The sequence below is a fragment of the Mobula hypostoma genome, chromosome 2 (genome assembly GCF_963921235.1).
Source record: "Mobula hypostoma chromosome 2, sMobHyp1.1, whole genome shotgun sequence".
Lineage (NCBI taxonomy): Eukaryota > Metazoa > Chordata > Chondrichthyes > Myliobatiformes > Myliobatidae > Mobula > Mobula hypostoma.
The window spans coordinates 168,987,591-169,008,643 of record NC_086098.1 but is presented as its reverse complement, the minus strand read 5'-3'; the positions used below and the strand labels follow the sequence as shown (position 1 = coordinate 169,008,643).

At 44.3% G+C, this 21,053-nt stretch overlaps 1 protein-coding gene across 1 annotated transcript in view; it reads left to right on the top strand.

Moving 5' to 3' along the window:
* Positions 1-21,053, top strand: part of fam83c (family with sequence similarity 83 member C) — a 56,671-nt gene that overhangs the window by 14,176 nt on the left and 21,442 nt on the right. Inside the window, exon 3 of the mRNA XM_063074035.1 lies at positions 18,161-18,285. Within this exon, the coding sequence (XP_062930105.1) occupies positions 18,161-18,285 (125 nt within the window). The remainder of the gene's footprint in view (positions 1-18,160; positions 18,286-21,053) is intronic.

Here is a 21,053-nt window from a genome sequence, read left to right as displayed (position 1 = left end):
CATATCTCTTACCTAAAGGAGGAATCACAAAAGATCCATCAAAATGTCATCCTATCACTTATTTAAAAACTATATATAAAATTGTAACATCGTGTCCTAGTCATAGTCATAGTCATAGTCATAGTCATCATAATCATAGTCATAGTCGTAGTCGTAGTCATGGTCATGGTTGTAGTTGTAGTCGTAGTCGTAGTCATAGTCGTGGTGGTGGTGGTGGTGGTGGTCGTAGTCGTAGTCATAGTCATGGTCGTAGTCGTAGTCGTAGTCATAGTCGTGGTCGTGGTGGTGGTGGTGGTCGTAGTCATAGTCGTAGTCATAGTCATAGTCATAGTCATACTTTATTGATCCTGGGGAAAATTGGTTTTTGTTACAGTTGCACCATAAATAATTAAATAGTAATAAAACCATAAATAATTAAATAGTAATATGTAAATTATGCCAGGAAATAAGTCCAGGACCAACCTAGTGGCTCAGGGTGTCTGACCCTCCAAGGGAGGAGTTGTAAAGTTTGATGGCCACAGGCAGGAATGACTTCCTATGACGCTCTGTGCTGCATCTCGGTAGAATGAGTCTCTGGCTGAATGTACTCCTGTGCCCACCCAGTACATTATGTAGTGGATGGGAGACATTGACCAAGATGGCATGCAACTTGGACAGCATCTAATATCTTGTAATTAATCACAACTCACTTAGATAATCACAATATAGACCATAAGACCATAAGACAAAGGAGCAGAAGTAGGCCATTCGGCCCATCGAGACTGCTCCGCCATTTTATCATGAGCTGATCCATTCTCCTATTTAGTCCCACTCCCCCGTCTTCTCACCATAACCTTTGATGCCCTGGCTACTCAGATACCTATCAATCTCTGCCTTAAATACATCCAATGACTTGGCCTCCACTGCTGCCCGTGGCAACAAATTCCACAGATTCACCACCCTCTGACTAAAAAAATTTCTTCACATTCCTGTTCTGAAAGGGCGCCCTTCAATCCTTAAGTCATGCCCTCTCGTAATAGACTCCCCCATCAAGGGAAACAACTTTGCCACATCCACTCTGTCCATGCCTTTTAACATTCAAAATGTTTCTATGAGGTCTCCCCTCATTCTTCTAAACTCTAAGGAATACAGTCCAAGAGCGGACAAATGTTCCTCATATATTAACCCTCTCATTTCCGGAATCATTCTAGTGAATCTTCTCTGTACCCTCTCCAACGTCAGCACATCCTTTCTTAAATAAGGAGACCAAAACTGCCCACAGTACTCCAAGTGAGGTCTCACCAGCGCCTTATAGAGCCTCAACATCACATCCCTGCTCCTATACTCTATTCCTCTAAAAATGAATGCCAACATTGCATTCACCTTCTTCACTACTGACTCAACCTGGAGGTTAACTTTAAGGGTATCCTGTACGAGGACTCCCAAGTCCCATTGCATCTCAGAACTTTGAATTCTTTCCCCATTTAAATAATAGTCTGCCTATTTATTTTTTCTGCCAAAGTGCAAACCATACACTTTCCAACATTGTACTTCATTTGCCACTTCTCTGCCCATTCTTCCAATCTATCCAAGTCTCTCTGCAGACTCTCCGTTTCCTCAGCACTACCGGCCCCTCCACCTATCTTCGTATCGTCAGCAAACTTAGCCACAAAGCCATCTATTCCATAATCCAAATCGTTGACGTACAATGTAAAAAGAAGCGGCCCCAACACTGATCCCTGTGGAACACCACTGGTAACCGGTAGCCAACCAGAATAGGATCCCTTTATTCCCACTCTCATCTTGTTAAGTAGCCTCATTTGTGGCACCTTATCAAAGGCCTTCTGAAAATCCAAATATACAACATCCACTACATCTCCCTTGTCTAACCTACTGGTAATTTCCTCAAAAATTTGTAATAGGTTTGTTCGGCAGGATTTTCCTTTAAGGAATCCATGCTGAGTTCTGCCTATCTTGTCATATGCCTCCAGGTACTCTGTAACCTCATCCTTGACAATCAACTCCAACAACTTCCCAACCACTGATGTCAAGCTAACAGGTCTATAATTTCCTTTTTGCTTCCTTGCCCCCTTCTTAAATAGCCGAGTGACATTTGCAATCTTCCAGTCCTCCGGAACCATGCCAGAATCTATCAACTTTTGAAAGATCATCGCTAATGCCTCCGCAATCTCCACAGCTACTTCCTTCAGACCACGAGGGTGCATTCCATCTGGTCCAGGAGATTTATCGACCTTTAGCCTATTCAGCTTCCTGAGTACTTTCTCTGTCGTAATTGTGACTGCTCACACTTCTCTTCCCTGCCACCCTTGAGTGTCCGGTATACTGCTGATGTCTTCCTCAGTGAAGACTGATGCAAAATACTCGTTCAGTTCCTCTGCCATCTCCTTATCTCCCATTACAATTTCTCCAGCATCATTTTCTATCGGTCCTATATCTACTCTCACCTGTCTTTTACTCTTTATATACTTGAAAAAGCTTTTAGTATCCTCGTTGATATTATTTGCTAGCTTCCTTTCAAAGTTAATCTTTTCTCTCTTAATGACCTTCTTGGTTTCCTTTTGTAAGGTTTTAAAAACTTCCCAATCCTTTGTCTTCCCACTAATTTTTGCTTCCTTGTATGCCCTCTCCTTTGCTTTAACTTTGACTTTGACTTCTCGTCAACCATGGTTGCATCCTTTTTCCACTCAAAAATTTCTTCTTTTTTGGAATATACCTGTCTTGCACATTCCTCATTTCTCGCATAAACTCCAGCCACTGCTGCTCTGCTGTCTTTCCCGCCAGTGTCCCTTTCCAGTCAACTTTGGCCAGTTCCTCTCTCATGCCACTGTAATTTCCTCTACTCCACTGAAATACCGACACATCAGATTTCGGCTTCTCTTTTTCAAATTTCACAGTGAACTCAATCATGTTATGTTACATACCTGTTTTTCAAGAGTTAATTATAAAACCAGGACCTAGCCATTATCATTAATGCCCAATATGATGAGCCTATTTATTCCTTTCACCTTCCTCAGCAATGTCACGTTGCAGGTGCCACTTGTGGTTACCATTGCTTTGGCACACTCAGTTTGAGGTTTATAGTATGAGAAATCACAGACCCCTATGTTAGTCATGTGAGTTTCTTAACTCAACCCACAAGCATTCAATATCTTCCGATCCTATGTCACATCCTTCTACTGATTTGATACAGAAGAGCAGAAAGGATGCTGTAAGGGTATGAAAGGATGTAAAGAACAACTGTTAATAGATTCTGTAATTCTAAGTCAAGCCCAGCGGAAAAGTAAAAATCTTTCAAGTTGTTATATTGACTACTAAAAGACATTTGACTGTCCCAGTTTCATGGTTAGTAGAAGTGGTGGCATCCGTTAGTCTCGCAAGACCGTGAAGGCAGTCCGACGTTGCCTTCAACCTCGTTAATAGAAGTTGTTAAGATATATAAACTACACCCAATATTGTGAAATTTCTACAACATCTAATGAAGCATTGGTGTACTGTACTCATCCTATCTATTATCGACCAAAAAGAACTTTTATCAAAATAAGCCGAGCATTTTCCAGGGCCACACCCTACGCCATATATGGTTTGTCTCGCTTTAAACCTGCTCTCTAATTTACTGAATCGGGACAAAAATAGGATATCAATCACAGACAACCAAACAAATTATACCTTGGCACACCACCTGTACATGAACCATTTGAAATTATACGCTCCCTTCATCAGTAAAGCTAAAGCAATTAATTCAAGTAAAACTGGTTTCTAAAGATATAAACACGAACTTTGAACTAGATAAATGTGGAACATTAAACATAAAGGAAAGTGTAATTGTGCTAGTAGAGCATAAATCAGAGCAGCAAGATACAATACAACCCATGGATGAATATGAAACATATAAGTATCTGGGATATCAACAAGCAAAGAAAATAGATCATAGTGCAATAAAGGGAAAACTCAACAGAATTTACTTCAAAGCTCAAGAAAATCTGCCAAACAGAGCTCAATAGTAAAGATATAACAAAGGCAATAAACACTTTTGCTATACCTATATTAATGTAACATTTTGGCATAATATCTTGGTCCAAAACTGATCTGGAAAATTTACCATACTTTACTATAAATACAAGCCTGATCAAGTTTTTGGAGTCAGAGTACTACATATTACATTACAACAGATCCATTATTACAGATAGGACAATACATAATAACCACCAGGATGTAATATTACAGGATAAACAAGCAAGAACAACTTAGTTAATAGATCTAGCCATTCTGAACACATATAACTTGCAGAAATCAATAAGCAAAAACATTAGAAATATGCTGAATTAAAAGAGGAATTTGAAAGACTATGGAACATGAACAGGGTACAGGATACATTGTTCCGATAGTAATATCGGCCACTGGTATCATCCCAATACACAATAGCATTAAACAATTATGCCTGCACAGCAATATTTATGTGAATCTTCAGAAAGCTACTAGAATAGTCCAAACATTCCTAGCAATTGGCAAATGAGTGTGCTTGGCTATGACTGTACCTCAGGTTTTACCAGCTTCAGCTGAGAAAAAATAAATAATAATTAATTGTTACACAGGCCAGCCAATCACAGGCAAATCCCTCCCTACCAGTCAGAACATCTACAAGTAACGCAGCCATGAGAGAACAGCATCCATCATCCAGGACCCGCACTATCCAAGTCATGCTCTCGTATCGTTGCTGTCATTGGGAAGGAGGTACAGGAACCTCAGGTCCCACACCACCAGATTCAGGAACAGTATTACCCTTCAATCATCAGGGTCCGGAACCAGTGTGGATAAATTCTCTCACCTCAACTCTGAACTGATTCCAGAACCTATGGACTGTGGGGTGGGAACCGGAGTGAAGGGATGGGATGGATAGTAAAAAAAGTAAAGATAGCATGCAGTCAGATTGTCAGGAGGGGCAAGCAGGTGATGGGACACAGTCACAGCCAACAGGGTGAGTATCAACTCATTAGGGATGCAGAATCAAAGACGGTACTCAGGGTGTTGTATCTAAATGCACATAGTATAAGAAATAAGGTGATGATCTTGTTGCGATATTATAGATTGTCAGGTATGATATTGTAGCCATCACTGAATCATGGCTGAAGGATAGTTGTAGTTGGGAGTTGAATGTCCAAGGTTACACGTTATATCAGAGGGATAGGAAGGTAGGCAGGGGGGGTGGTGTGGCTCTACTGGTAAAAAATGGCATCAAATCAGTAGAAAGATGTGACATTGGATTGGAAGATATTGAATGCTTGTGGGTTGAGTTAAGAAACTGCAAAGGTAAAAAGACATTGATAGCAGTTATATTCAGACCTCCCAACGGTGGCTGGGAGGTGAACCACAGGTTACAACAGGATATAGAAAAGGCGAGTCAAAAGGGCAATGTTATGGTAGTCATGGGAGATTTTAACATGCAGGTCGATTGGGGAAATCAGGTTGGTAAAGGATCTCAAGAGAGTGAGTTTGTTGAACACCTAAGAGGTAGTTTTTTAGAGCAGTTTGTCATTGAGCCTACTAGTGGATCAACTATACTAAATTGGGTATTATATAATGAATCGGAGACGATTAGGGAGCTTAAGGTAAAAGAAACCTTAGGAACCAGTGATCACAATATGATTGTGTTCAACTTGAAATTTGATAGACAGAAAGTAAAGTCTGATGTAATTTCAGTGGAGTAAGGGAAATTACAGTGGTATGAGAGAGGAGTTGGCCAAAGTAAATTGGAAGGAACTGCTGGCAGGGATGTCAGCAGAGCAGCAATGGCGAGTATTTCTGGAAAAAATGAGGAAGGTGCAGGACATATGTATTCCAAAAATGAAGAAATACTCAAATGGTAAAATAGTACAACCACGGCTGACAAGGGAAGTCAAAGCTATTGTAAAAGCAAAAGAAAGGGCGTACAACAAAGCAAAGATTAGTGGGAAGATAGACAATCTGGAAGTTTTTAAAAACCTACGGAGAGCAACTAAAAATCATTAGATGGGAAAAGATAAAATATGAAAGCAAGCTAGTAAATAATATCAAATTGGATAGTGAAAGTTTTTTCAAGTATATTAAAAATAAAAGAGAAGCAAAAATGGATATAGGACCACTAGAAAATGTGGCAGGAGAAATAATAATGGGGGACAAGGAGATGACTGATGAACTAAATGAGTATTTTGCATCAGTCTTCAATGTGGAAGACATAGCAGTATACCTGATGTTGTGTGTAAAGGAAGAGAAGTGGGTGCAGTTACTGCTACAAGACAGAAGGTGCTCAAAAAGCTGAAAGACCTAAAGGTACAAAAGTCACCTGGACCAGAGGAACTGCACCCCAGGGTTCTGAAAGAGGTAGTGTTCGAGATTGTGCTGGCATTAGAAATGATCTAATTTGTGGTTGCATTAGACAAAGATTATACAAAGTCAGCATAGTTTCCTTCAGGGAAAATCCTGCCTGATGTACCTGTTGGAATTCTTTGAGATTACAGGTAGGATAGATAAAGGGGGAGCAGTGCATGTTGTATATTTGGACTTTCAGAAGGCCTTTGACAAGGTGCCACACATGAGGCTGCTTACCAAGTTAAGAGCCCATGGTATTACAGGAAAGTTACAAACATGGTTAGAGCATTGTCTGATTGGTAGGAGGCAGAGAGTGGGAATAAAAGGATCCTTTTCTGGTTGGCTGCCAGTGACTAGTGGTGTTCCGCAGGGGTTGGTGTTGGGACCACTTATTTTTATGCTGTATATAAATGATTTAGATGATGGAATAAACGGCTTTTTGCCAAGTTTGCAGATGATATGAAGATTGGTGGAGGGGCAGGTAGTGTTGAGGAAACAGGTAGGATGCAGAAGGACTTAGACAGATTAGGAGAATGGGCAAGAAAGTGGCAAATTAAATACAATGTTGGAAAATGCATGGTTATGCATTTTGGCAGTAGAAATAAATGTGTGGACTATTTTCTAAACAGAGAGAAAACCCAGGAATCTGAGATGCAAAGATATTTGGGAGCCCTGGTGCAGAACACCCTGAAGGTTAACTTGCAGGTTGAGTCAGAGGTGTGGAAGGCAAATGCCATGTTAACATTCATTTCAAGAGGTCTAGAATACAAGAGCAAGTATATGATGCTGAGTCATAGTCATAGTCATAGTCATACTTTATTGATCCCGGGGGAAACTGGTTTTCGTTACAGTTGCACCATAAATAATTAAATATTAATAGAACCATAAGTAGTTAAATAGTAATATGTAAATTATGCCAGGAAATAAGTCCAGGACCAGACTATTGGCTCAGGGTGTCTGATCCTCCAAGGGAGGAGTTATAAAGTTTGATGGCCACAGGCAGGAATTACTTCCTATGACGCTCTGTGTTGCATCTCAGTGGAATGAGTCTCTGGCTGAATGTACTCCTGTGCCCAACCAGTACATTATGTAGTGGATGGGAGACATTGTCCAAGATGGAATGCAAATTGGACAGCATCCTCTTTTCAGACACCACCGTCAGAGAGTTCAGTTCCATCCTCACAACATCACTGGCCTTACAAATGAGTTTGTTGATCCTGTTGGTGTCTGCTACCCTCAGTCTGCTACCCCAGCACAGAACAGCAAAGATGATAGCACTGGCCACCACAGACTCGTAGAACATCCTCAGCATTGTCCGGCAGACGATGGAGCTCAGTCTCCTCAGGAAATAGAGATGACGCTGACCCTTCTTGTAGACAGCCTCAGTGTTCTTTGACCAGTCCAGTTTATTGTCAATTTGTATTCCCAGGTATTTGTAATCCTCCACCATGTCCACACTGACCCCCTGGATGGAAACAGGGGTCACCGGTATCTTAGCTCTCCTCAGGTCTACCACCAGCTCCTTAGTCTTTTTCACATTAAGCTGCAGATAATTCTGCTCACACCATGTGACAAAGTTTCCTACCGTAGCCCTGTCCTCAGCCTCATCTCCCTTGCTGATGCATCCAACTATGGCAGAGTCATCCGAAAACTTCTGAAGATGACAAGACTGTGTGCAGTAGTTGAAGTCCGAGGTGTAAATGGTGAAGAGAAAGGGAGACAAGACAGTACCCCGTGGGGCCCCAGTGCTGCTGATCACTCTGTCCGACACACAATGTTGCAAGCACACATACTGTGGTCGGCCAGTCAGGCTTTATAATGCACTGGTGAGGCCTCACCTTGAGTATTGTGAACAGTTTTGAGCTTCTCATCTTAGAAAAGATGTGCTGGCATTGGAGAGGGTTCAGAGGAGGTTCACAAGGATGATTCCAGGAATGGAAGAGTTATCATACGAGGAATGTTTGATGGCTCTGGGGTCTGTACTTGCTGGAATTCAGAAGGTTGAGGGGGGATTTCATTGAAACCTTTCGAATGTTGAAAGGCCTAGACAGAGTAGATGTGGAAAGGATGTTTCCCATGGTGAGAGAGTCAAGACGAGAGGGCACAGGCTGAGGATAGAGGGGCGCCCTTTCTAAACAGTTGCGGAGAAACAAAGGGTGGTGAGTTTGTGGAATTTGTTGCTACATGCAGCTGTGGATGCCAGATTGTTGGGTGTATTTAAGGCAGAGATTGATAGGTTCTAGATTGGACATCAAAGATTATCAAAGGATGTCATCAAAGGTTACGGGGAGAAGGCCTGGAACTGGGGTTGAGAAGGAGATAGAAAAGGATCAGCCATGATTGAATGGCAGAGCAGACTCGATGGACCAGATGGCCTAATTCTGTTCCTATGTCTTATGGTCTTATGGTCTCATGGATTCACTTTCAAGTACTCTACAACTCATGGTCTCAGTATTATCTATCCATTTATCTATCTGTCTATCTATCCATCTATCAATCTATCTATCTATCCATTTATCTCTTTATATTAGTTGCATGATGTGTCTCCTTTTGCACATTGGCTATTTGACGGTTTCTTTATGGTTAGTTCTTTATAAATTTTATTGTATTTCTTTATTTCCTGTGTATGCTCAAAAGAAAATGAATCTTATGGCAGTATATGGTGGCATATTCTGTGATCTTCGATATAGGTCATGCAATTTGTTGTTTTGCAGCAGCGGTCCGGTACAATACATAAAAATTACTACAGATTACAATAAGAAATATTTTTTAAGTAGATAGTACAAAAAGAGGGCAAAGTGGTGGGGTAGTGTACATCAGCTAATGGCCCATTCAGAAATCTGATGGCAGAGGGGAAGAAGCTGTTCCTAAAATGCTGTGTATGGATCTTCAGGCCCCTGCACCTCCTCCTTGATGGTAGCAATGAGACGATGTCATGTCCTGGGTGTTGAGGTTCCTTGGTTATGGGTTCACTAGAGGATTCACAGCCAGGGATATCTGATGGCAGAGGGGAAGAAGCTGTTGCTAAAACATTGAATGTGTGTCTCTAAGCTGCTGTCCTTCCTCTCTGATGGGAGCAGTGAAGGTCTATGGACCTTGGCCATGGCCCACTGGCAAAAACTATATGCATGAGCGGCTTTTCACTGTATCTCAGTACGTGTGGCAATAGTAATCTATGCCTCTGTCAATTCCCGTTCCACTCTTACTCAAGATCCTCTGAACCTCAGTCATATCTTTTGCATGCCATCTTGGTCAATGTCTCCCATCCACTACATAATGTACTGGGTGGGCACAGGAGTACATTCAGCCAGAGACTCATTCCACCGAGATGCAACGCTGAGCGTCATAGGAAGTCATTCCTGCCTGTGGCCATCAAACTTTACAACTCCTCCCTTGGAGGGTCAGACACCCTGAGCCACTAGGCTGGCCCTGGACTTATTTCATAATTTATTGGCATAATTTACATATTACTATTTAACTATTTATGGTTCTAATTATTATTTATGGTGCAACTGTAACGAAAACCAATGTCCCCCGGGATCAATAAAGTATGACAATGACTATGACTATCTTGATTGCAAACACTTAAAGGCAAATCTATCCCCTTTACTGTGTGGTGCCCGGAACTAGGGCAGGGCTGAATTCTTTTCATAGCACCATGGCATTTGTACACCAGTGTGTTTTTAGATGAGCTGAACAAGAAAACCCTGTTATTGTTAACCAATTTGCATATGGTGATCAGTTTGCTACATGTTTAAATATGATGTCAAATAACATGACAGACACACCTTTTTTCCCAAATTCATTTGGATATACAGTATGTAGCCAGTGCCTGCCAAACATGCAGAAATACTCCTTTACAATATGAGGCTCATCAGTGTAGCCTGTGGGACGGGTGTCGAACAAGGCTCATTTTAGTGGAGCTCTCAAACCACAAACAGTTAGCACCAACTGCCATAAGCGTGACTTCCCAGTGGACAAACATTTAATTCCGATTCCCTTCCTTGTTCCAATGTGTCGATCCATGGCCTCTTCTAGTGCCAGGATGAGGCCACCCTCAGGGTGGAGGAGCAACACCTTATATTCTGTCTGAGTAGCCTCCAACCTGATGGCATGAATATCAATTTCTCTTCTGGTGAATTAATTTCACTACCACCTCCTCTGTTCCCCACTCTAACCTTTTACCTCTTCTCACCTACCTATTACTTCCCATTGGCTCCCCTCCTCCTTCCCTTTCTCTGATGGTCCACTCTCCAATCCTATCCGATTTTTTTCTTCTCCAGCTCTTGACCTTTCCCACCCACCTGGCTTCACCTATCACCATCCATATAACCATATAACAATTACAGCATGGAAACAGGCCATCTTGGCCCTTCTAGTCCAGCCAGCCTCTTTCCCAACTCACCACTTTTTTATTCTGGCATCTTCCCCCTTCCTTCTCGGTCCTGAAGAAGGATCGAAACATTGACTGTTTACTCTTTTCCATAAATGCTGCCTAACCTGCTGAGTTCCTCCAGCATCTTGTTTGTGCTACTTTGGATTTCCAGCATCTGCAGACTTTCTCATATTAACGGTTAGGACAGGTCCCATTACAACCATTGAGGAGGAGATACAGGAACCCGAAGGCATATACTCAATGTTTTAAGAGCAACCCCTTCACCCTGTCATCAGATTTTTGAATGCACCATGAACAAACCTCACTTTTTGCTCTTGTTTTGCACTACTATTTATATAATAGACACATATTTCTTATTGTAACTTATAATTGTTTTATGTATAGCACTGTACAGCTGCTGCCCAAGCCAACAAACTTCACGGCATGCATAACCGATAATAACCCTGACACTGGATCTGATTGTTTCTATTTCTGACCTCCTTCCTGAAGCAAGACTTGAAACTAATTAGGAGGTGGCGCTGTCATTTTTTTCCTCCCAGTCTCCTGTTAACTGCAACCAGGTCCTTCCCACATACTCCGCAAAGTTAGACTGATGGAGTGGATGGTGCAGGAGGCTGATACTGTCGCAGATATGCCTTGTATTTATTGAAGTTTTTCGGGTCGGAGGCAGGCATGCATGTGACACCATGCGTTTCTGGGTTAACTTGTCTTCCCGATGCTGCAATGCTCCAAACACTCTTTGATCAGAGTTGTGTTACCTGGGCTGAAACACATTCCCGATGTTTGAGCCCTCCAATCACATGGTGGCTGAAGGTTAGCATTACACTATCCATGGCCAATCTTTTTCTGTATCTCACAACAATGTTTTAGTAATTTTTGTCAATGGCTTTCCTATTCCTAGACTTTCAAGTACTGGTAATTCAAAAGATCTGCAGAAACTTGGCTTTTTTTTTGTTCTAAGTGTGTTCAAAGTTCAAAATTTGAAGTAAATTTATTTCCAAAGTACATAAATATCACCATATACTAACTCTGAGACTCACTTTCTTGCCGGCATTCACAGTAAGTACAAAGAAACACAATAGAATCAATGAAAAACTGCACAGAGCAAGATGGACAAACAGCTGATGTGCAAAAACAACAAACTATGCAAACACAAAAGGGAAAAATAATGAATAATTAAGCAATAAATATTGAGAACATGAGGTAAAGAGTACATACAGTTGAAGTCAGAAGCTTACATACACCTTAGCCAAATAAATTTAAACTCAGTTTTTCACAATTCCTGACATTTAATCCTAGAAAACATTCCCTGTCTTAGGTCAGTTAGGATCACTACTTTATTTTAAGAATGTGAAATGTCAGAGTAATAGTAGAGAGAATTATTTATTTCAGCTTTTATTTCTTTCACACTTTCCCAGTGGGTCAGAAGTTTACGTACACTTTGTTAGTATTTGGTAACATTGCCTTTAAATTGTTTAACTTGGGTCAAGCGCTTTGGATAGCCTACCACAAGCTTCTTACAGTAAGTTGCTGGAATTTTGTTCCTTTCCTCCAGACAGAACTGATGTAACTGAGTCAGGTTTGTAGGCCTCCTTGCTTGTGCATGCTCTTTTAGTTCTGCCCACAAATTTTCTATCAGATTGAGGTCACGGCTTTGTGATGGCCACTCCAATACCTTGACTTTGTTGTCCTTAAGCAATTTTGCCACAACTTTGGAGGTATGCTTGGGGTCATTGTCCATTTCGAAGACCCATATGCGACCAAGCTTTAACCTCCTGGCTGATGTCTTGAGATGTTGCTTCAATATATCCACATACAAGATATACATACATATATATATACATAGATATATATATATATAGATATATCCACATACATTCAATATATCCACACACCAGTCCCTCCTGCAGAAAAGCACCCCCACAACATGATGCTGCCACCCCCATGCTTCACGGTTGGGATGGTGTTCTTCGGCTTGCAAGCCTCACTCTTTTTCCTCCAAACATAACAATGGTCATTATGGCCAAACAGTTCAATTTTTGTTTCATCAGATCAGAGGAAATTTCTCCAAAAAGTAAGATCTTTGTCCCCATTAGCACTTGCAAACCATAGTCTGGCTTTTTTATGGCAGCTTTGGAGCAGTGGCTTCTTCCTTGCTGAGCAGCCTTTCAGGTTATGTCGATATAGGACTCGTTTTACTGTGGATATAGATACTGTCTACCTGTTTCCTCCAGCATCTTCACAAGGTCCTTTGCTGTTGTCCTGGGATTGATTTGCACTTTTCACGCCGAAGTACGTTCATCTCTAGGAGACAGAATGCATCTCCTTCCTGAGCGGTATGACGGCTGCGTGGTCCCATGGTGTTTATACTTGCGTACTATTGTTTGTACAGATGAACGTGTACCTTCAGGCATTTGAAAATTGCTCCCAAGGACAAACCAGACTTGACATCATTTTCTGACCTCAGTCCCATAGAAAATTTGTGGGCAGAACTGAAAAAGCGTGTGCAAGTAAGGAGGCCTACAAACCTAACTCAGTTACACCAGTTCTGTCTGGAGGAATGTAACAAAATTCCAGTTGTGTACATACATCTATCGATGCTTCTGGACACATCTTCAGTGATGTTCCTGGAATCATCGGGTGTTTCAGGTCTTTCAACATCATACAACCTCCTCCAGGTGACCCAGCCGGGGCTGATCAGACCCCAGCTTGTGTCCAGATGGTTAGCTACTTATGACTCCATAGCTCCCCTCTTTTGAGCCACAGCCATCTTGAGGCCCTCTCTGCCGCATCGGTGGTACTGCGGATGGCTCTCCACTTCCTCTCTCCCTCGATGTCCAAAATGCTGAAGGCTCTAACTAAAGAACGGGCTACAAATCCCCTACAACCAACCTCCACTGGGAGACACCTCGCTCTCCATCCAGCCTGCTGACAGTTGCTGATCAGTCCTGCGTACTTGGAGAGCTTCCTTTCAAAGGCCTCTTCCAAGCTATCTTCCCATGGGACTGTCAGCTCCAGCAGCACCACTTGCTTAGTAGACTCAGACACTAGGACAATGTCTGGTCGCAGGGTGGTGGCTGCGATATGGTTGGGGAACTTCAGCTGCCCTTCGAGGTCCACCAACAGCTGCCAGTCCCTTGCAGAGGTCAGAATGCCTGCAGATGTTCTTTTGGCAGGTATTGGCTGCTCCCCAGCTCTGACAAAGGCAATGGTCTGCTTGGAGGGTCGGGACCGCTTCGCCCACTCAACTCCTGCACTGACGACTTCAGCGATGGTCTTCAGGACCTGATCATGCCTCCACTTGTACCGTCCCTCACCAAGTGCCCTTGCACAGCCGCTGAGGATGTGCTCCAGAGTTCCTCGCTTGGAGCACAGTGGGCACGCAGATGACTCTGTCTTGCCCCATGTGTGTAGGTTTGATGGGCTTGGAAGCACATCATCCACTGCCTGGATGAGGAATTGGATGCGGTGTGGTTCGGCTTTCCAAAGATCAGCCCAGGTCACTTTCCTCTCAACCACATTCTCCCATCTTGTCCAAGCTCCCTGTTGCTTCATTCCCACCACCTTGCAGGCTGTTATCTCCTCCACTACTGCTCTCACCTCCTCCTGAACTAGACGACGCCTTTCCTTCCCTCTGGTGTCCATTTGGGGAGTTGGAAAGGATCCTAGCCTGGCTCGGCCTTGTGTGACCACTCCCACCAGCCTCCTGTGACGCAGCCTCGCCTCTGCCTCCTGAACAGCTTCCTCTGCCCTTCACTTCCTGCCAGTACTTACTTGGATCCCTGCTCTAGCCACCTTCAGGTCACTTGAGTCCCTATACTGTAGCACTTCTCTGGCTCTTGTTACCTTGAATTCTTCCTCCAAGGATTTGAAGGGCAGTTGCAGTTTGTTGTGGTGTCCATAGAGTGCGATGCTGCTCAGGCTCTTTGGCAGCCCCAGCCATCTCCTGAGGTGGCTGCTAACCCTCCTCTCTAAGGTTTCGACTGTCGAGATCGGAACTGCATAGACGAGGAGGGGCCACAGGATTCTGGGAAGAATGCCATGCTGATACACCCAGGCTTTAAACGTCCCAGGGAGGCCAGACTTGTCCACAGACTTCAGCCAGCCATCCAACTCGGTGCAGGTTGCCTGAATGGATGTTGTGTCCCTTAAAGAGCTGTCAAAAACTTTGCCTAAGCTCTTGACTGGCTTTTCTGTGATGGTTGGGATGGCTGTGCCTGCAATGCTGAACCGGAACTTGTCCTCCACCTTCCCTTTCCTCAGCACCATCGATCTTGATTTGGCAGGTTTGAAACGCATCCGGGCCCACTCCACCAGCTTTTCGAGCCCTTGCAGAATCCTCCGGCAGCCTGGGACTGATTCTGTGGTGACTGTGAGGTCATCCATGAATGCCCTGATAGGTGGTTGCCGTTGAGTGGAATTCATTCTGGGCCCTCTGCACTCTGGTTCAGCAGACTTAGTGAGCATGTTCATGGCTAGGGAGAACAGTGTCACTGAGATAGTGCACCCTGTGATGATGCCGATCTCCACCTTGTGCCAGGTTGGTGTAATTGCTCCTGAAGAGACCCTCATCCTGAAGTTGCTGTAATAATCAGCGAAAAGGTCTCGGATTCTGCTGGGGACGTGATATTTGGTCAGTGTGAGCTGCACCAGTTTGTGCGGAATGGAGCCATGTGCATTTGCCAGGTCGAGCCACCACACTGACAGGTTGCCCTTGTTCTCTCTGACCTCCCTGATGAGCTGTTTCACCACGCCGATGTGCTCCAGACAGCCCGGCATCCCTGAAATGCCACCCTTCTGGACTGATGTATCAATATAGGTGTTCTTTGCTAGGTAGGTGCACAACCGGTTGGAAACTGCACTGAAGAAGATCTTTGCCTCGACACACAGCAGGGAGATGATGCGAAACTGATCTATCTGGGTGGCATTTTCCTCCTTCGGGATCCACACCCCTTCAGCCACTCTCCACTGTTCTGGGATCTTCCCCTTTTCCAGAAGATTCTCAGGATCTTCCACAGACGCAGCAGGAGTTTGGGGCAGTTCTTGTACACTTTGTATGAGGTGTTGCTTGGTCCTGGAGCCGAGCTTGCCCTTGCTTTGCGGACGACCTCTCTGACTTCCTTTAGTTGCAGCTCTGACATGTCGAACTGCACATCCTGTTCAGGTGGGTCTATTAGGATGTCGCACTCTCTCAACTCCTGCTCTCTTTCAGGATCATTATATATCTTCTTCAGATGTTGGTCTATGTCTTCCTGCGAACAGGCCAGTTTCCCACTGCGCTTCTCCCCCAGCAACTCCTTGATGAACTTGAAGGGGTTGGCGATAAAGGCAGCACGTTTTCAGGCCCTTTCACGACGCCGCCTTCAATGCCACTCTGCCCGGCGGAGGACCCTGATCTTCTTTCGTAGTATGCACATCAGCTGGGCCAAACCAATGCGCTCCTCTTCTCCTGCCTCCTTGTATTGGGACTTCAGCGCTTTCATCTTCTGCCTGATATTGTGGATCCTCAATACTCTTTGGTTCTTCGAGTAAGATGTTTTGGAGTCTTCCTTCTCCTCTTCTCCAGACCGTTCAGCTGCGATACTGACAATAATTGTTGTCATGGCTTGCAGCTTCCTATCAACCCCTCCCTTCGCCGTTGCCTCCAGAATTTGGTTAACATCGTCATCAAGCTGCTTCCACAGTGAAGTCATGTTAGCTGCAGGCCATTTGATCCACCTCCTGTTAGACTTCATGTTCGAGGGATTAGTTTGCAACACTTGGAGGTTCTGGGCACTATGGGGTGACTCCGGGCCTGGCCCCTCCTTCGTCTCATCAGGTTGGACACCTGCGCGTTGTGCTGCTCCTGCTCCCGCCAAACACATCATCCTCGCTTGGTGGATCTTCAAGCCGTGATCGTTCTTGCAGATTTTGCCACGTGCACACTGCTTCCTCATCGTCGTTCGTTCATTGCCTGGGTCTGATGTCATTGTGTCCATCCGAATGGGGTGCTCTTCCTCCCCCGCCCCCCCCCGGGCACCCTTGGGGGTATCTTTTCCTTAGATTCTTTAACTTACTGTGAGAAGTTTGTGGAAGGCTACCCAAAGAGTTTGACCCAAGTTAAACAATTTAAAGGCAATGCTACCAAATACTAACAAAGTGTATGTAAACTTCTGACCCAATGGGAAAGTGACGAAAGAAATAAAAGCTGAAATAAATCATTCTCTCTACTATTCTGACATTTCACATTCTTAAAATAAACTAGTGATCCTAACTGACCTAAGACAGGAAATGTTTTCTAGGATTAAATGTCAGGAACTGTGAAAAACTGAGTTTAAATGTATTTGGCTAAGGTGTAAGTAAACTTCTGACTTCAGCTGTAGATTGTGGAACAGATGGGGCAATGAAGTTGAGTGAAGTTACCCCTCTGGTTCAAGAGCCTGATAGTTGAGGGGTAATAACTGTTCCTGATCCTGGTGGTGCGAGTACCGAGCCTCTTGTATCTTCTTCCTGATGGCAGCAGTGAGAAGAGAGCATCTCCTGGGGGGTGGGGGTCCCTGATGATCTGTTTTCTAATTGTGTAAAAGTTGTGTTGAATTTATGATTTCTTGTGAACACTGCTCACCTGACCCTTTGCACCTACTGCAAGCTCGTTGTTCATCACACCTGACCAGACATGTCAGATTCAGATCTATTGATCACATGTACATCCAACCATTGAGTGAGATGTGTAGTTTGCGTTAACAACCGATGATGCAGGTATTGCCATGCATTCCAGCGTCAACACGGCATGCCCACAACATTCAGCAGAACAACACAAGCAACCACAGCAAGGTAACACCCACCCACTCCCACACACATTCAGGCCTCAAACCTCAGGACTGGCCACCTTCGGCTCTCTGACTATCGGTTCTTGGCCCCAGACTCTCAGACGCGCTGACATGTAAAACATGTAACATGCTCTGTTGCCGCAGGCAGCCGCAGAGGCCAAGTCTTTGGGTGTATTTAAAGCAGAGGTTGATGATTCTTGATTGGACAGGGCATGAAGGGTTACAGGGAGAAGGCAGGAGATTGGGGCTGAGAACAAAATCGATCACCCATGACAAAATGGCGGAGCAGGCTGGATGGGTCAAATGGCGTAATGGTCTTATGGTAAAAAGGTCAAAGTCTTGGTACATTTTTACCACCCTTATGGTCATTGTTTTAATGCACGTTTTTATGATACTAGCTCATTCCTTATAAATGCTTAATTGGCATTGGTTAGTCTAATGGACAGAGCTAGCAAGTGTTTTCACTCGGAGACTGACTGGTTCTGAACCCATTCAACATTCACCACCCTAGATAATAGCAAATCTAACTGACAGTGTGTGGTACTGGCTCAGTCACCTCTCTGCTCTCAGCCCAGGTAAACGTACTGTTGTTTTCTTTCTCCCTCTCTAGAACATGCGGATCCGGAGTGTGGTGGGAGACACCTACTGTACAAAGTCCGGGAAGAAATTTAGTGGTCAGGTCCTGGAAAAGTTCCTGATAATTGACCTGGAGAAGGTGGTGGCTGGTTCATACAGGTAAATATTTAAAGTGATTTAAACTGAACCCTTGAGCAATGCAAACAAAATGCTGGGGGAGCTCATTGCCAGAGTTTCATGGCTGTCCTCCCCCAGTGACTCCCATTTTAATATACATTCAATGGCCCTTATTTGATACACCTAATTAATCCAAATATCTAATCAGCCAATCATGTGGCAGCAACTCAATGTATAAAAGCATGCAGACATGGTCAAAAGGTTCAGTTGTTGTTCAGAACAAACATCAGAATGGGGAAGAAATGTGATCGAAGTGACTCTGACCGTGGAATGATTGTTGGTAGGCAGGCAGTGTGGTTTGTGTATCTCTGCTGATCTCCTGGGATTTTCATGCACACCAGTCTCTAGAGTTTACAGAGAATGATGCGATAAACAAAAAGCATCCAGTGAGCGGCAGTTCTGTGGGCGAAAACATCTTGTAAATGAGAGAGGTCAGAGGAGAATGGCCAGACTGGTTCAAGCTGACAGGAAGGCAACAGTAACTCAAATAACCAACAGTGGTGTGCAGAAGAGCACCTCTGAATGCACAGCATGTTGAATCTTGAAATGGATAGGCTCGAGCCACAGGAAACCATGAACATACACTCACTTACTTACTAAAGCCTATCACCACTACAGGGGTACAGGCTGCTGACACCCTGCCTGAGTCCTGTACCCTGGGCCAGTCTTTCAGTTTGTCCCGGATGTAGCCAATCTTCAATGATCATTCCTCTCCATGGAGCTTCTGTTGGTGTTTCTGTAGCCCTGGGTTTTTACAGGGATCGCTCCCTACATGACTCCCTTGGGTCCATTCGTCCCCCCCATCCCTCCCCACTGATCTCCGTCCTGGCACTTATCCTTGCAAGTGGAACAACTGCTACACCTGCCCCTACACCTCCTCCCTCACCAGCATTCAGTGCCCCAAACTGTCCTTCCAGGTGAGGCGACACTTCACCAGTGAGTCTGTTGGGGTCATTTACTGTGTCTGGTGCTCCCGGTGTGGCCTCCTGAATATCAGTGAGACCCGACATAGAATGGGAGACCACTTTACTGAGCACCTATGCTCCATCCGCCAGAAAAAGCGAGATCTCTCAGTGACCATCCATTTTAATTCCACTTTCCATTCCTATTCCAATATATCAATCCATGGCCTCCTCTACTGTCGTGATGAGGTCACACTCGGGTTGGAGGAACAACACCTTATGTTCCGTTTGGGTAGCCTCCAACTTGATGGCATGAACATCGATTTCTTAAACTTCTGGCAATGCACCCCACCACTTCAGCTTTCCCCACCCCCTTTTTCCTCTCTCACCTTATCCCCTTGTATGCCCATTGCCTCCCTCTGGTCTTCCTCCCCCCTTTTCTTTCTTCCATGGCCTTCTGTCCTCTCCTATCGGATTCCCCCTTCTCCAGCCCTGTATCTCTTTAACCAATCAGCTTCCCAACTCTTTACTTCATCCCTCTCTTTCCCAGTTTCACCTTTCACCTTGTGTTCCTCCCTCCCCTCCCCCACTTTATAAATCTACTCCTCATCTTTTTATCTCCAGTCCTGCCAAAGGGTAATGGCCCGAATCGTTGACTGTACTTTTTTTCCATGCGGCTTGGCCTGTTGAGTTCCTCCAGCTTCTTGTGTGTGTTGCTTTTTATGGGATGGGGTTGCTAACCCCATGCCTAACCTTCCCCCTTTCGTGGCCGGGCTTGGGACGGTCCGTGATGGAGTTGAACATACGCGAGGTGCCAAATAAAGTGGCCACTGAGTGTATGCTTCCTCTGCGTCAACCTCACATTCCAAGCATCCAACATTCCCAGGACTTCCTTGTCCCTCCTACTCTTTCCCTGTCCTCCATGCTTCTGAGCATTGAGAATGACATTGGTCAGACCACATGGAGTATTATGAGCAGTTTTGGGCCACTTATCTAAGAAAAGAGATGCTGCTGTTGCAAAGAGTCCAGAGGAATTTGATGAGATTGATCCTGAGAAGGAGAGGGTTAATGTATGAGGAGTGTTGGATGGCTCTGAGCCGGTGCTTGCTGGAGTTTAGAAGAATGAGGGGGATCTAATTGAAACCTAGGGAGACGACAAGAGAATGGGGTTGAGAGGGTTAATAAATCAGCCATGATGGAATGGCAGAGCAAACTGGATGGACCGAATGGCCTAATTCTGTTCCTATGTGTTATAGTGGCTATCAGGAGATTCATACTTCATTGTGTCTTGTGTTTATTCAAGACATGAGAACAACACAAGAAATAGGAGCTGGAGTAGGCCATCCGGCCCATCTAACCTACCCCACCATTCATAAGATCATGGCTGATCTGTCCGTAAACTCAGCTCCATCTACCTGCCTTTTCCTCATAACCCTTAATTCTGTTACTATGTAAAAACCTATCTAACTGTTTCTTAAATATATTTAGTAAAGAAGCCTCAACTGCTTCCCTGGGCAGAGAATTCCACAGATTCACCACTCTCTGGGTAAAACAGTTTCTCCTCATCTTCATCCTAAATCTTCTCCCCTGAATCTTGAGGCAATGTCCCCTAGTTCTAATCTCACCTACCAATGGAAACAACTTTCCTACTTCTATCTTATCTATCCCTTTCAAAATTTTGTATGTTTCTATAAGATTCCCTCTCATTCTTCTGAATTCCAGAGAGTATAGTCCCAGGCGATTCAATCCCTCCTCATAGGTTAACCCTTTCATCCCTGGAATCAATCTGGTGAACCTCCTCTGCACGGCCTCCAAAGCCAGTATATCCTTCCTCAAGTATGGAGACCA